The sequence below is a fragment of the Eublepharis macularius genome, chromosome 14, assembly GCF_028583425.1.
Source record: "Eublepharis macularius isolate TG4126 chromosome 14, MPM_Emac_v1.0, whole genome shotgun sequence".
Taxonomy (NCBI): Eukaryota; Metazoa; Chordata; class Lepidosauria; order Squamata; family Eublepharidae; genus Eublepharis; species Eublepharis macularius.
In genome coordinates, this window is record NC_072803.1 from 44,661,504 (window position 1) to 44,677,892 (window position 16,389).

The 16,389-nt window shown below is 48.4% G+C and overlaps 1 protein-coding gene across 2 annotated transcripts in view; it reads left to right on the forward strand.

Annotated features, from left to right (window-relative positions):
* Window positions 1–16,389, forward strand: part of PNPLA7 (patatin like phospholipase domain containing 7) — a 99,439-nt gene that overhangs the window by 16,702 nt on the left and 66,348 nt on the right. For both annotated transcript variants that reach the window (XM_054998074.1, XM_054998075.1), the window contains exons 11-16: window positions 965–1,109; window positions 1,450–1,527; window positions 2,194–2,294; window positions 4,665–4,823; window positions 6,655–6,732; window positions 14,411–14,616. In XM_054998074.1, the coding sequence (XP_054854049.1) occupies window positions 965–1,109; window positions 1,450–1,527; window positions 2,194–2,294; window positions 4,665–4,823; window positions 6,655–6,732; window positions 14,411–14,616 (767 nt within the window). The remainder of the gene's footprint in view (window positions 1–964; window positions 1,110–1,449; window positions 1,528–2,193; window positions 2,295–4,664; window positions 4,824–6,654; window positions 6,733–14,410; window positions 14,617–16,389) is intronic.

The following is a 16,389-nucleotide window of genomic DNA, read 5'->3' on the forward strand; positions in this document are numbered from 1 at the left end:
CTTGTGGTTCTGCTAGGATTCTCTTGATTGGCATTGGTTATGTTGGGTTTGTCGGTTCTGTTTGCACTGGGAGGCTTTTACTCTTCTGTCTTTGGATATTGGTTTCTCTGCCCTGGAAAAAGCTTGGGGTTCCCTCACTTAATAGGAAACAGTGGAGAATGGCTGGGGGCACCTTATTCAGAGGCCTGTAGAGCTGGGCCCTTGGACTCAACCTACTTGAAACATGGGGGGTGGGGTGGGCGGTCCTTTAGTGGGCAGGCAATTTTGCTCCACTGCAATTTTGGTGTCTTTTGCTTGAAAAACAGCCACTCCACCCCCATGGAAAGATTTTACATAGTGATTAATGGACTTGAATAATTTTAGAATCCCAAAAAAGCTCTGAATCCAAATAACAAACTAGTATAGGAACACCAAAATATCTGGAATACTGATATTTATGCACTTCCTGGTACCCAGTCAAAAACCCTAAATTCTTTTCAGTTACACACCCCTAATCAAAATATTAAGACATTTCAACATTAAAATGACCATAAAACTATAAACAATTCAATAAAACATGTAAACACACAATAATACAACTAGAGAGAAGGGCCAATAACAGTTATTGGGGGTATGCCAAACCAAACCAAAAAGTCTTTACCCACAATGATAGAGGGAGACAGATGAACTTCCCTAGGGAACCCCATTCACCCCCATTCATGAATGACAGAGCTCAGATTAATTTCTACCTTTTCCCATTTATTGTAGCATTTGGGGACTAATCTGTGCTCAAGGGGCACAGATTGTAAAGTGTGACATACTTGTGTAGCATTAGGAGAGGTTTGTATTTTGAGTTTTGTCCGGTTGTGTGGAGTTAGATCTACAGCAGTGACAAAAAGCTCCATTCATCCAGTTTCCATGTTTCATGATCTGAATTGCACTCCCTGAGCCTCACTCCATCTCTTTGCACATCATGTCCTGCCAGGAGAACCAGGCCATCCCGCTGGTGTCAGTTGCAAGTGTAACCTTTGGTGGAAATACAAACAAAGCTGTGAAAAGGCAGCTGTCTAACCTGTCTGAGGAGGAGCGGGCAGAGAGGCTGGAGAAACAGGGTGATTCCTTGGAGACTGGTAAGAGTTCCCTTACTAGAAATTGCTCTGAGTGATGTGGGCCAGGCCTTGTGCTTGAAGACTCCTTGCCACTTGCTTAAAGAAATGTGATACACCTGCTTTAAACCCATGTGTGACAGTCATGTCCATGCAGATGCCATAACACGGAATGCACTGTGGGTATAGGAAAAGCCAAGCATGCTTTGATGGCCGGGTGCACACATCTCACTGGCATTAACAGCCCATCTTCATGGTATTGTGATAACCCAGCTACTTTTGTCTTGTGCATCCCTTTGTCTTGGGAAAACACCTGATCTTGGGAGTCTTCATTGGATCATTGCATTTATGTTCTGAATCACAGATACTGGAAGGTCTCCTGGATCTGAGAGTACCCTCAAAAGGAGCTTGTCTCTGACGTCTGGGTCTGCTGACAGTACTGGTGAGCAGGAGCTTGGAGGGGGGCGTGATGGAGAGGTCTGCTGTTGTTTATAGGTGCCTGATGTCTTTTAACAGAGTTCTAGAAAAGAGAGCTCTGCCCTGAGGAACTGATAACATTTGCCCTAAATGAGGCTATTTGGGGGGGGGGGTGAGAAATGAGGGCAATCTCCATTTGTTCCAGTTACATATGCTTAGGCTTGGCTTTATTGTGGCAGACACATTGCACCAAAGGTTTATAGAGCAGGTGGTTTTTGAGGAAGGAGCGAAAGGAAGCCAGGGAGGTGGCATCATGCTGGTTTCCTGGGAGGAGTTTGAGGCATAAGGCGGCAAGGGGAGACTTGTTGATGGGGGCAGAAAACATGAGACTAAGGGTAGTGGGGCTGGAGAAGTGATGGTCACGGACTGGGGTGTATCAGGATAAGAGGAGTGTGGAGAGATTGGGGGCAAGGCCAGGGAGGGGTTTAAAAGTAAGGGTGAGGAGTTTGTACTGGGCCCAGAAGTGAACAGGAAGCCAGCATAAGGATTTAAGAACTGGATGGTGAGCATGTGGTACCCAGTATCCCTCCAGATCACGTCTTAATCTCTGTCCTCTTAAATGGTGGAGAGACATGCTGTTGAAGCCTGGAACGGTGGGGTTTGAAACTACTTTTATACTCCTGTTTTGTAGGACTCTCAACTGGAGCGAAAGCTGACCTGGACATGGCTTATGAGAGAGCTCGAGTGTCCTTCTCCTCAGAGGAGGCGCTCTCCAACTCTGCCGCATACAAGGTAGATTTCCTGGGACCTTTGTGTGCTTGAGTGAATTAAACCATGGTGCTGAGCAAAGGGTTGAGCTTGGTTGAGGGATCTGGATTGCTACTGTCAAGCACAGTGTAGTTTTTTACACAATTACTCTTGACTTTTTTAAGGACCTAGTGAAGACATTTCCCTCCATTTTCCTAGCTACTTGGCAAGTTGCATTTTAGCAAGCTTGATCAGTTCTCACTGACTTTAAATGTATGGGCCCAGCACATTGCTCTTGAAGCAGCTTCCCATATGAGATAAAACAAACAACAGTATTAAATAAAAACCAGATAAAATCCAATTAAAACCAGCAGTTAAAAACAGAAAAATAAAATAAATCCGAGAAAGAATGGACGATGTAAGGATGGAAAGAATGATCAGGACAAGGGGAGAGAACAGAATGAGCAAACCAGTTAAGGATGGGGGAGATTTATTGCAATTTGCTTGCTCTTCTGCTGCTGCTAATGACTATTGATTGATTTTCTTTAAAACTACTTCTGTCCTGCCCTGTCTTGCTCTGCAGGCATATTCAAGGCGGATTACAGGCAAAATGCTTGATATCAAGGTGGATTATAGGCAAAATGCCTGATATCACTAAATAATGGGAGTCAGATTTCCCCAGACTATCGTTACTACTCACAAAGGATCAGCTTCATTTGTGCACAAACATGTAACTATCAGTTTCAAACTGTCAGTTAAAAACCCTTTTAAACAATTCTTCCTTGCTTTGACTTCCTAAATTTTGATGGGGCAGTTGCATTCCTGATCTGCTCAGGTAGGCTGTCCCGCAATGGAGTGGCCATTGCAAGGAGACCTTCTTTGAGAGCTTTAGTCATGAGGTGGTCAAAACAGTATTCAGAAAGCCTCCCCTCTTAAAGAGTTGGTGCTGTTAAGCTGCCACCACCAATGTTGTCTACCCTTGCTGAGTTGCAGAATTTCCACTGCAGTTGCTCCGCATGCTCTTTTATCTATTGAAATTTGTAATTTGCACCATCCTGAGTGCTTTGGTACATAACTGGTAGACAGTGGTCCAGTAAAACACCCATTGAGATGTTGCATGCTTGTTGCCTTGAATTGCAGCAGTTAGAAGCAAGCCAAAAGACGGCCTCATATTAACAAGGATTAATGAAAAATAACTCCCTCTTGGTCTAATTGTGCACCAAATATACAGCTTGAACAGAAGGTTTAATTCCGCTGCATCAGTTTGTCTCCTTTGTACAACATACCCTGTTAGGCTAAGCAGCTTTTAATGAGCTTCTCAGTTGTTTGAAGCAATTTTCTGTTCAGGAAATTAATTTAAACACTGCCTTGATTCCAAAAGTATCTAGGGCAAGTTTTCAACCAGTGGTTGAATTTGGCTTCTTCAGTGGTACCGACTACTGGTCTTCCCATATGGGCGGTGGAGCTGTGGAAGAGGCAGAAGTGGGGCATGCCAAGGCATGTGGTCCAGAGTTTGCTACATGGTTGCTCAGCATGTGAGGAGTGGAAATGGAGGGGAGGGGGGTCAGTCAATAAAGCATTTTACCACTGGTTGATTTAACTCCATGTTTTCTGCTCTGACTGGCACTGATTCTCTAGGGTCTCAGGCAGAGAAAGCTCTTTCCCAACTGGCAGAAAGAGTTTTTCCTGCTCCCCCAAACCTCTAACTGGAAGTACCAGAGACTGAACTGGGGCACTTCTGCATGCAAAGCAGGTGCTGTACCTCTGAGCTGCTTTTCTTCCCTACGCCCCAGAGTCTTCAGGGGTGCACTCCAACTTAGACAAATGGTTCTTAGGACACTTTTCACAATGAATAACTGGAAATGGGAGTGATAGACCTGGCCTCCTGCCTCCTGCCACTTTTGCAACCAAAATTAGTTGCCAGATCCAGATCCAGGACTTGCAATGTGTTCTCACATCTGATCACCCGCTATTTTAAACCCCACTTTCTTCTTGACAACTAAGATAATAGATAATGGGTGTTTTATCATGCATGTTTATTTATTTTTATTTATGTCGTTTATAGTCCGCCTTTCTTACTGAGACTCAAGGCGGATTCCACAGTGTGAGATCAGTACAATCAGTGGCAAGGACAAGGGCAGGCATTTCCATACAGTGTCAAGGACATTTCCATAAACAATGTCATAGGGTAGATGAATACAAGTTTACAGAGACATAGCATTAGCAAGGATCAAATATAGGGTTGAAGGATTGCTGAAACAGAACATAATCAATTCTAGGATTGACATTAGACAATGTGAAGCACAAGCAGTATATATGAGTACATATTCAAAGCAACAGATAACATGCAAAGCAACAATGGTGGAGCCTATGTAGCATGGGATAAATAACCACTGATGTTTCTGCTTTTGAAAGTCCATCTTGAAGAAGACAGTGACTGTGACGGAAATGCCCTCGGCCGTCTTCCATTACTCACAGAGCAACCTTATCACTCAGGAGCCTGGTGTCATTAAACAGGCGGACAACATCTTTGAGGCTGCCAAGAGGGATCTCTTAACCTTGATGAAACTGGATGTGAGTGACTGTCAAGTGCCAGCATGGGTTTGTGGTCTTAAACGGGAGGCTGCAGCAAATGGGCTTTCAGTTGTTTAGGCGGGCAAGGTCTGGCTTTGGAGACTCTATGTACTTCTTATTATTATTATTATTATTATTTAGATTTTTATTCCACTCTCCCTATAAGCAGACTCAGGGTGAATCACACCATTTAAAAGCCGAAATAAATATCACATTTCCATAAAAAAAAATTTAAAACATTTAAATTCAAGCAACATTTCAGACAATTAATTAAAACAGATGGCACCAGATGGCAATATGCATGGCATGGCACTTCAAGACAGGGGCAACCATCCCTCTCTCAGGGAGCCATTTACTGTCTTCTGGACCCAGTCTACCAGCGCGCACACATACACTCATGGCAGCAAATTTAACTAACCAGAAGACCAAGGGTCTACAAACATATGGTAGGTCTCAAAGTTCCAAGAATCCTGTCTTACCTCCTTGGACAAGACAAGCTGAAAGGCATCTCATGCAGTTGAACAAATTGGCACCCTGAGACCGTCCACTCCTGTCACTGCTAGTGTAGAGTTAAAGTCAGAACAGATGCAAGAGGTTTTATCCTCAAAGTGCTTAGCAAAAGAGCACTGAAACTGCAAGCAAGATTGAAATAAGTGTGTCCCCACAGTTGTGATAACTTTTGTGAAGGCTGCAGGTTTTTCAAGTGGGCCTGCAAGTGCCTTTTTGTTATTGCTCATTTTTGTGTGTGGGTAGCTTTAGCCCAGCGGGGGAAGACATCCCTCGCAGACTTGCCCCTAGGTGGTGCTGTGCTATTGTTTTCCACAAGCCGAAAAAATATGTGGACATCTGTCATGCAACAGCACCGTCCTCTAATCTTACTCTGCTGCATGTGTATGCAGCAATGAAAAACCAAAATAGCTGCAGCCAGACATGCTGAAATTCTGCAGCCTTGAATACATTGTGCTCATTAAGCAGCTCCTGCATAGATACGGTTATTGTGCTTGGTTTCTTTTGTTATCTGGTCCATCATAGTGGCTACAGTGTCGTGATTAGGATTGAGGAGATTCAGGCTCAAATCCTCACTCAGAGGTCGAGCTTGGGCCAGGTGTGCACACTCGGTCGGCCTCACAGGGTTGCTGTGAGGATAAATGGAGGAGGGGAGGACTGTGTAACCACCCTGAATTCCTTGGAGGAAAAATGGGGTAAAAATGGATGGATGGATACATAGACAACAGTGCAGTTTGACGTAATAGATGGGTCATTGCCAGATGGAAGCCCAGGGGTTGGGGGCTGAGGAAGCGAGGGTTCAGTGCCTAGCAGATCCCCCCCCCCACCTCAAAAGCATATCATATTACATTCAGTTTCAAGTGGGTAGCAGTGTTAGTCTGTAGTAGCAGAATAAAATTTGAGTCTAGTAGCACCTTAGAGATCAACAAAATTTCCCGGGTGTAAGCTTTCGTGAGTCAAAGCTCACTTCGTCAGGCATTTCTGATGAATTGAGCTTTGACTCATGAAAGCTTATACCCTGGAAATTTTGTTGGTCTCTAAGGTGCTACTAGACTGAAATTTTATATAGCATTCAGCTTTCCTTGATTTGATATTTCAGTGACTTTCTAATGCAGTCTTTTAAAAGCCTTGTTTTAAAACAAAATGCCTTGAGTCGTGTCTGAAAAGTTGTATGTTAGTCAAGGAAATGCTGTCACTTCTAAATATAAATGAGATGAAAGTAGCACATGCATCATGAATCCAGGATCCATGAATTCTGAGATGTTGTCACATGCCATCTTTTACCCTCCGTTTGCTTAAGTTGTGTGTTTTTTCTCTTTCTTAGAACCCTTCTCTCCTGAATGGAAAAGTGACGCTGCATCAGGTTACTGCTGGTACAGTGGTTTCAAGGCAGGGTGACCAGGTGCGTGCTTCATCACCTCTGTAGGGCACAGAGATTTGACCTTCTCTGACCTTGAGTTCTCTTTAGCTGCTTTTACTAGTTATGTAAGATTATAAGACAATAGGGATCATGCTGGCAGCCAGGCTCCAAGGTATGTGCCAGCAAGGCTCTTTCTCCTATTGAATCCTGCCATGTAGTACTCCAAGATATATTGCATCTAAACATGGATGTTTTATTTAGCTGTCTTGGGTAATTGCTGCAGATGGATCCCTCCTCATTGAGTAAGTCAGTACTAAGAAGAATGTAGGAAGAACCTTGCTGGATTGAAATGATTTTTCCTTTTGGTCTGCTAGGGAAGTGGCTTTTTGAAACAGATACATGCTGATGGTGGGCAACCTCATAGAGCAAGTGTTGAACTTCCTCACCCCATACATTTCTGCCCTTGTCTGTCTTCCACTTCTTGCAAAACTAAGAATCTCAGTTCTTATCCCTAACCAGTGACATCTAAGATTTTTGGAGAAAATTTCTGGGTTGTGCAACTTGGATTTTTCTTGTGACAGCAGGATAGAAACCCAAGTTGCAGAGTGTCTCTATCAGAGCTGCTGTAGCCACACTGTAAAATCACGTGCAGTTCTTGGACTGTTCTGCCTTCAGTTAGAAATGGTACAATTTAGGAAATAATGAAGACTTGGGCATCCCTCCCAAGGTCACCTGTAGGCTAAATGGGCTGAGAGAGGAGCCTGCTTGGCTGGAGGGTAGTCATCTTGGTTTCTAAATGGATTCAGGCAGGTCACACACAACGGAAGGCATTCCCTCTCTTTGTGACTTGGTAAACAGTGGCAAGAAACCGTAGAATGGCAATTCAAAGGCAATAGTCCTTGTAATGAAGAACGCCATCTTCAGACCCTCAAGGGGGCACTGTGTACGATAGCTGTGCATCTGTTGCAAACTTTATCTCCCCATACCCAACACGTACAGCTGGAAGGAATGCTCCCTCCAGCAGGTGTTGCACTCCAGAGCAATTGTGCTGGAAGTTATTTACTGTGCTTTCCTGAGTTGGTGTTTTCGATTGTGTAATGAGAAGAAAGCTGTCTGTGAGAGTGTGCAGAGCCAGTGGAAGCTGCCCAGAGCAGGCAGAAGAGAATGTTGTTCATAGACTATAACAAAGTATAGGGACCGTAAGGACAGGCAGGCAGTGTTTCTCCTGTTCTACTACCTGTGCAGTTCTAATACCCAAAAGATCACACTGTAACCGGAATGTTTTCTTCAGCCTTTATGAAATACGGGAGGCTGCTGGGTTGCTGCAGGCTGGTAATCATCTGGCATGCTGTTGCTACTAAATGTATACAAACTGGTGGGAGCCTAAACAGATTTTATTGCTGTTTTAGTAATTCCTTCTCTGTATCTGTTATTCCTCCTCCTCCTCTCTCTCCCACTGTCCCATTTTGCATTCATCCCTCCAGTCCTGCTTGCAAGATGATCTCCTTGGAGAAATGGCACAATGCAGATATACATATGTTCACTGTCCGTCTTCTGTGCAGCCCCACATGGGACTGCGCCTGTGCAGGCCTGCCGACCGGATTTTTCTTTTCTAGCAAACGTCCACTAGGGGGCGCACGTCCAACCCAATGCGCATGCGCGGCCGTTTCCCGCCCGAGCGACATTGGGCGACGTCGCCCCCTTTCCCCTCAGTTTCTTCTTTGCCGCCGACCGGTAAAGATCTAGCTGTCCGCTTTGTGAGGAAACCTTTTTGCTGACGATCGAGATCGTGAAGATGTCGGAGAAGTCGCTATTTAAGCGCTGTTCCAACTGCTCCACGAAGATGACGAGGACGGACGGTCACTCCGTGTGCCTCGAGTGCCTGGGCGAGGGGCACATCGTCGGGAAATGTGAGCACTGCCGACGGTTCACCCCGAAGGCCAGGGCTGAGAGGGCGAATTGACTGAATGCCCTGCTGTGGAGAAGGGCGATGCGGGTTTCGGGGGCTCCCGGTACCCCGGGGGGGGCCGCCACCGGCTGGTGGGACTCTTGACACCCCCCCTGAGATGGGATCTCAAAGGGCCGCTTCCACTTCGCGTTCCCGCTCACTGGATCGCCAACAAGCCCGGCACCCGACCCCGGATCCGAAGGAGGCTGCGAGTTCCGCGTTGGGTCGCAAGCACTCAACTCCGAAGTCGGATCCGACTCGGAAGCGGCACCGTTCCAGGTCCCCGTCGAGGTCGGAACCGACCGCCACACCGGCTCCGAAGGTGCCGAGGACTTCATCGGATCCGAACATCCCGGCTGGATCGGTTCCCAAGCCGTCGGATCCGACACCTCCTCCGACAGCGTCGGCTCCGAAGCCCGCTGAATCGGCTCACACTGGCCTTGTTCCGGAGACGGGCTCTCGATCGGATCCGAAGGCATCGGATTCGTTGGCTGTGTCGCCGGCTCCGATGGACCGGAACCGAAGCTCCGATCCGATGTCGGCCGCCAAGGGCAGGAAGAAGTCGAAGGATAAGACGAAGCACAGGCAGTCGGCTTCGGTCCAGACGGATGAGGTCCTCTGGGAAAAGCCCTCGACCCCGTCACCGGACCTGTCACCTCCGTTGCACCACTCCACTTATGACGATGGTGACCTGCCCGACGCTCCGCCTCGGGTTGCCCAGACGTGGCATGCCGGTGACTATGCGGACGGGGAGGACCGGCCTTATCATCGGAGTGGCTATAACAGGCCGGGTTCCCTGTATGCCAGCTCTCCATCGTTTGGCAGGGAGTATTGGGGTGACACTCGGAGTGAGTTCTCCCACTATGGTTCTCCCAGGCACTTTTCGCCTTACCATCCTGCGGAACCCTCTCAGGGCCCGAGTCCCAGCCCTCCATCTGACCCGTCGCCGGATGACATCATCATTGGGACCGGTCGTGTGTCACTGTCTGAGGACTACCGGCTCTACTCTGAGCAGATGGTCAGGATGGCCCGTTCTCTCGACATCGAGATATCGGCCGTAGATCCTAAGCCTAAGGACAAAATTCTACAATATGTCCAGTCCGGTAACCCTCCAACTATTGCTTTCCCCTTCACCGAGGGCTTGGTGGAAATCATTCACGACATCTGTGAGAAGCCGGCCTCTGTGTACCCGACGTCCCGCAAGCTGGAGGCCCTGTACAAGACGCGGGATGACGTTTGTGCATACCTCTTTGCACATCCGCCTCCTCCTTCCCTCATTACAGAGGAAATGCAGACCCGCCAACGCCAGGGGTCTTATGCGGTGCCCATTGACAAGGAGAGCAGGAAGCTGGATTCCTTGGGCAAGAAGTTATACTCCTCTGCTGCCCTGACGCTGAAAATCTCTAACTATTCAGCCATCATGGGGGCGTACCAGATATTCCTTTGGAACCGCATGGCGGCCTTCATGGAAAAACTCCCGGCAGACCAGAGAGTGTTGGCAAAGGTGATCCTCGATGAGGCCCTGCAGCTGTCTCGGCACCAAATAAATGCAGGCCGTGACACGGTTGATACCTCTGCGAGGGCGTTAGCATCCTCCGTCGTCCTCCGCAGACACTTGTGGCTCCGCACAACTGCGTTGCCGGTCGAGACACGTAATAAAGTTGAGAATCTGCCCTTTGAGGGTCAATCCCTGTTTTCTGCCAAAACGGATGACTACCTGTCGCAGAAGCGCAAAGATCGGATGACAGCCCGTTCTTACGGCATTCTCCCGACCAGACCATCCACCGAGAATCGTGTCCAGTATCGCCCTTCACAGGGCTATCGGGGACGGCAACAGCAGTACCAGCCGTATCCGCGCTATGGGTCCTACAGGCAATTCCAGCCGCCTGCAAGTTCCTACCAACGCCGGAGGCCTAACTACCGCCCTCGTCGCGGTCCACAAACCCACGATGCCAAAGAGTCAGCAACGCAGCCAAAGCAGTTCTGACTAGAATTCGAACAGTCTGTCGTGTTTGGGTACAGATTGGTTCAGTTTGCCTCTGCATGGGCAGAAATTACATCCAGTAGTTGGGTTCTTAGAATCGTTAATGTTGGATATAAAATTCAGTTTGATGTTTACCCAGTGTTGTCTCTTCCTGACCACTCGTTACAATCCTCTTCTGATAGCTTACAGGCTGAGGTTATAGCGCTATTGGGGAAGAGGGCTGTGAAGGAGGTGCTCCCTCAGGACCCCCTCTTAGGTTTTTACTCCAGGATGTTCCTGGTAGACAAAAAGGATGGAGGTGTGCGACCCATCTTAGACCTCCGGGAACTGAATAAATTCGTTCTCGTCAAGCGGTTCAGGATGCTTACCTTGAACACAGTCCTCCAGTTAATGCCTGAGGACATGTGGTTCGCTGTCCTGGACCTCAAGGATGCATATTTCCATATTGCCATCCATCCTGATCATCGGAAATACCTTAGGTTCCTGTGTAACAATAAGGCCTACCATTACCAGGTACTTCCCTTTGGCCTCTCAACAGCCCCACGAGTTTTTTCTAAATGTATGGCTGTGGTAGTGGCTTGTTTGAGGGAACGGGGTTGTACCATCTACCCCTATCTTGACGATTGGCTTCTAGCAGCGCCCTCTCCTTATGCACTCCTGACCCAGATTCGTACGGTGATGCTCACCTGCTCCCGGTTGGGACTTTTGGTTAACTTACAGAAGTCTAACCTTACCCCATCCAGACAAATACTGTTTATCGGTATGGAACTGGACGGTGGCGTAAACAGAGGTTTTCTGCCCAGGGAGCGTGCTTTAAAGATTGGCAGGATGGTGAACCTTTTTTCTAAGTGCAGGTTCCAATCCGTAATGGCGATCCAGAGGCTACTGGGCCTCATGGCCTCTTCTACAGCTGTCACCCCTATGGCCCGGTTGCACATGCGACCTCTCCAGCTGTGGTTCCTATCGGTTCATGATTTTGAACACGAGTCCCAGAATAAACGATATTCCATCCCCAGAGGGATTATCCGGGCCTTACGATGGTGGCTTGATGAGGCTAACCTTCTTGGGGGTATTGCCTTTGGGTCCATCCAAACCGAGATCACAATCTCGACTGATGCCTCCACGGTAGGATGGGGAGCCCAGTGTGGTGCCCTGAGGGCACATGGGGTTTGGTCAGAGCAGGAAAGGAAAGATCATATTAACCTGCTAGAATTGAGAGCGGTCCGTTATGCCCTTATCGCGTTCGCAGACACGCTGCAGCAGAAAGCGGTTCAGGTGCTCACAGACAATTGCACCACGATGTTCTACCTGAACAAACAAGGGGACACTACATCCAAGGCCCTCTGCGACGAGGCCGTTCGGATCTGGAACTGGGCCATGGACAGAGGCGTGTTCATTCAGGCGGTCCATATTCCTGGCACCACCAATGTCGTCGCGGACAAGCTGAGTCGGATGCGATTCGACAGCTATGAATGGACCGTAGCAGACAATTACCTGAACGCCATCTTTTTGGACTGGGGATTCCCAGACGTAGACCTCTTTGCGGCAGAGGCCAACAAGAAGGCCCCGCTATTCTGCTCCAGGGGAGGGCTAGGTCACCGCTCCCTGGGGGATGCGTTCCAGATACGCTGGACAGGGCACCTGTTTTATGCCTTCCCTCCGTTCCCACTGCTGTCTCGGGTCATCAGCAAAATCCAGAGGGATGGGCCGCACTTAATCCTAGTGGCCCCCTTCTGGCCCAGACAAGCATGGTTCCAACATGTCATGCAGCTTTCGCAGGGGTCATATTATCGGTTCGCACTGAACCCGGACCTTCTGTCCGACAAAGGGGTATGGTATCACGACCTACCCAAACTCAACCTCACTGCTTGGCGCATTCGGGGACGGAGGGGATGTCTGCCAGGGTAGCTGAGATTTTGCTGAATGCCCGTAGGGACACCACTCGCAGGTCATACGCAGCTAAATGGAAGCGTTTTGAGGCCTGGGCTGCTGACAACGATGTTAATGTTTGGGATTGCCAGTTGTCTTCTGTGTTTGAGTTCCTCCTGTCCCTAAAGGACGGGGGACTCTCTAATTCTTCTATTAAAGTTTATTTGGCTGCCGTTTCAGCCTTCCACCCTAAGATAGATGGGAAGACGGTGTTCTCCCACAGTTTGTCGAAATCTTTTTTGAAGGGGTTGTATAATATGTTTCCACAAGTCAAGGAAATTGTTCCCCAATGGTCACTGCAAGTAGTGTTGGCGGGGCTCATGAAATCACCCTTCGAACCACTGGCTACCTGTGATTTAAAATGGTTATCCTGTAAAGTGGCCTTCCTGATCGCCATTACATCTGCCCGTAGGGTTAGCAAGCTTGCTGCCCTGAGGTGGGATCCTCCCTTTTTGAAGGTCCATCAAAATAAGGTGGTTCTCAGGCCGGACCTTCGTTTTAGGCCTAAAGTCTCCACTCAGTTCCATACCTCGCAGGACATTGTCCTACCTATATTTTTTCCTGACCCTTCCAGTGGCCCTGAAAGGGCCTTACATTCCTTGGATGTGAGAAGGGCTATTTTATTTTACCTACAACGTACGTCACAGTTTAGGAGTGCCAAACAACTGTTTGTGTGCTATTATGGGCCCAGGAAGGGAAAGGCTGCTACAGCCCCGTCAATTTCTCGCTGGGTTACTCAGACTGTTAGAGCCTGCTACTCGCATGCTAAGTTACCTTGCCCTTTGGAAGTTAAAGCTCATTCCACCAGAGCACAGGCTGCTTCTGCGGCCTTCCTTAAGGGCGTGCCCTTGCAAGACATCTGCAGGGCTGCAACGTGGTCGTCTTCTGACACGTTCGCTAAACATTACGCACTAGATGTGTGCGAAAGGGAAGAGGCTGCTGTTGGTCAAGCAGTGCTTCAGTCTCTTTTTCGGTGAGAACACATGCCCGCCTCCTGGGTAAGTGGCTTGTGAGTCTCCCATGTGGGGCTGCACAGAAGACGGACAGTGAAAACAGAGTTGCGCTTACCGTAACTACTGTTCATTGACGTCTTCTGTGCAGACACACAACCCTCCCTCCTACCCCGCTGTGTTCTTCCAGATAATGTGAAGGCATTCGGCGGCAAAGGAGAAACTGAGGGGAGAGGGGGCGACGTCGCCCAATGTCGCTCGGGCGGGAAACGGCCGCGCATGCGCATTGGGTCGGACGTGCGCCCCCTAGTGGACGTTTGCTAGAAAAGAAAAATCCGGTCGGCAGGCCTGCGCAGGCACAGTCCCATGTGTGTCTGCACAGAAGACGTCAATGAACAGTAGTTACGGTAAGCGCAACTCTGTTTTCTTTCTGACAATATACTGCCCCACTTCCTTCTCAACTGTACCCTTCTCACCAGCATCCACAGCTGTATCTGTCAAAAGACCTTGCGTATTTAGTCATCTTTAAATCTTTGAAGAAGTTGGAATGTCCATATATATTCCATAGCCTTCAAAATCAGCCAAGTCAATTCTCAGGAGATCTTATTTCAGTATAGTGAAGACTGAGCTCTTATTGCCAGCAGCTATAGAGATTTCAAGACTACAGCATTCTTTTTTCCTTCCTTCTCTCTTTTCAGATCTACTTTTTGGGGCATAATTGGCAAACCTCCACACTATGTTTCCTGAAAAGTCTGTGTGCTGAGTTTTAATTTTACATCTCATTTGTTTTTCTTAAGTTCCTTAACATATAATCTAAAGTTGGTTTTGACTTTGCAAATAGTTATCTGGGTGGTGGTGGCAGTCGTGATTGCACAACAAATCTGTGTGACTCTGCCTCTGCCCTTGCAGGATGTCAACATCCGGTTTGTGATCTCTGGGATGCTCCACGTATACCAGCGGAAGATTGACTCAGAGGAGGAGACATGCCTGTTCATTACCCACCCTGGAGAGTTGGTGGGGCAGCTTGCTGTCCTGACTGGGGAGCCGCTCATCTTTACCATCAAGGCCAATCGTGATTGCAGCTTCCTGGCCATCTCCAAGTCCCATTTCTATGAGTAAGCCCCATTCTTCCTCTGTGCATATATTGTGTCAGGAGTGCTAGGAATTCCTGCCTCAGTCATGTCTCTGGTCTGGCCCCATGAGTGTTGAAGGCTAGACATGAGCTTCTTGGAACCAGGACACTCTAAAGTTGGGGTCCTTGGTGGAGGAGCTGTGGCTTAGTAGTAGAACACCTGTTTCGCATGCAGTGGGTCCCACATTGAATCCTTGGCTCTTTGCAAGGAAGAACACTCCAAACTGTGTAGAGGCCAGACCTCTTGGGCTGTTGAAGCACAGTGGCATTTTTGGTGTGCTGTTCAAAAATGTGGGTCTGGATTGGTTAGATTGTCCCCCAGGTGTCAAAGGCAGGGCTTGTGCATGCTTTTTCCTAGAGAGCCAAAATTCTGTGTTAAGACATGCTGGATTCTGCAACCTGTACCCATTATGCAAGTGAAGCGGGTTTGTTTTCTGTCACTGGAAGGGGGTTATCCTTGTCAGGGTAACTCCTCCCATACCTTCTGTGGAAAGGCTGTGCTGGGGTGAAGATCTTGCAGAGTCCTTCCGTTTCTCGTGGGAGGCAGATCCTTAACATATGTCGTGCCTGCTCTGCAGAAGCAGCATTTGAGAGCTACTCCTCTACTCTTCTGCTCAACAATATCATCTGTCTCCCTAGGAGAAAATAACATTGACAACATGCCAAAGAAAAATCTTTAAGAGGACTGCTGCTTTCTCAGTCACTTTGGCTTTCCTCAGCCAGGTAGTAGCAATTCCATAAGGTGCGGGGAGATCTGCCCTATGGACCTGGCAGGGGGTGGGGTTGTGGAGGCATCTTGCCAGGAGTGTCCTCCAATGATCTCACCAGAGCCCACAACAAATAGTCAGCAAAACTTCTCCCAGCAGGATTCCTCTGCTCGCCATTCTCTTGGATACAGCCGGCTGCCCTTCTGCTGCAAGTGCTTCTCCCACTGCCAAGGCTTTGTCAGGCTGCATGGGTGCAGTGATAGCCTCTCCCCCATTGGCTCAGAGTTCCAAGAGCTAGGCCAGCCCTACAGAGGTGGGAAGAGACCTCAGCGTGTCACCATCTTCAGAGCCCAGGTTCCTGGCTGCCATCTTAGACGGGGCCTCACTCCTCCCTGGTACCTGTGCTTGGATCAAACAGGGAATAGTAAAGGATGTTCAGGTGGGTTAGTGGCAAAAACAGCGCAGTGAGTACAGAAGAAGATTCCCTCCTGTTCTTTCCCAGTTAGAGAATAGAAAGAGGATGCACAACCCAGGGCTCACTCTTCTGAAAACCCCACCCAGGTCTCTCCAGATCCCCATGACATAGCTAGTAGAAGGGGCTATAAGCAGGCCCCTGCCCCATGGATGCAAACTCTGTGCATGTTTTATTAGAATCAGTGTTACTTTTCATGGACTCAAGAGCAAGTTCTGTATCATTCTTTTCACTCAGACAAAAAGCATACACCACCTATTCTGGATCTTTTCATTTCTCTCACTAATAATAAGCTTCCAAGAAACTTGTCAAAGGAGGGCAAGATGCCATCTGTTGTGCTGTACCCAAAGGCCTGCTTTATGCCAGCCCTCCAATTCCTTGCCCAGCACGGGTCCTCAACAAAGCTAATCAAGAGAGGCTAATCAGTTTCCGTAGCCCTCTGTTAGTGAAGGGGGTCTTAGAGCTGGTAGTCGTGGCGGCTTGCCCTTCGCAGAGCCTCCCCCGCAGTATATGACATCTGCACTGAAAATCCTGTACAGCACTCCACCCTAGAATGGCTGCTGCTCGAAAGGTCTGC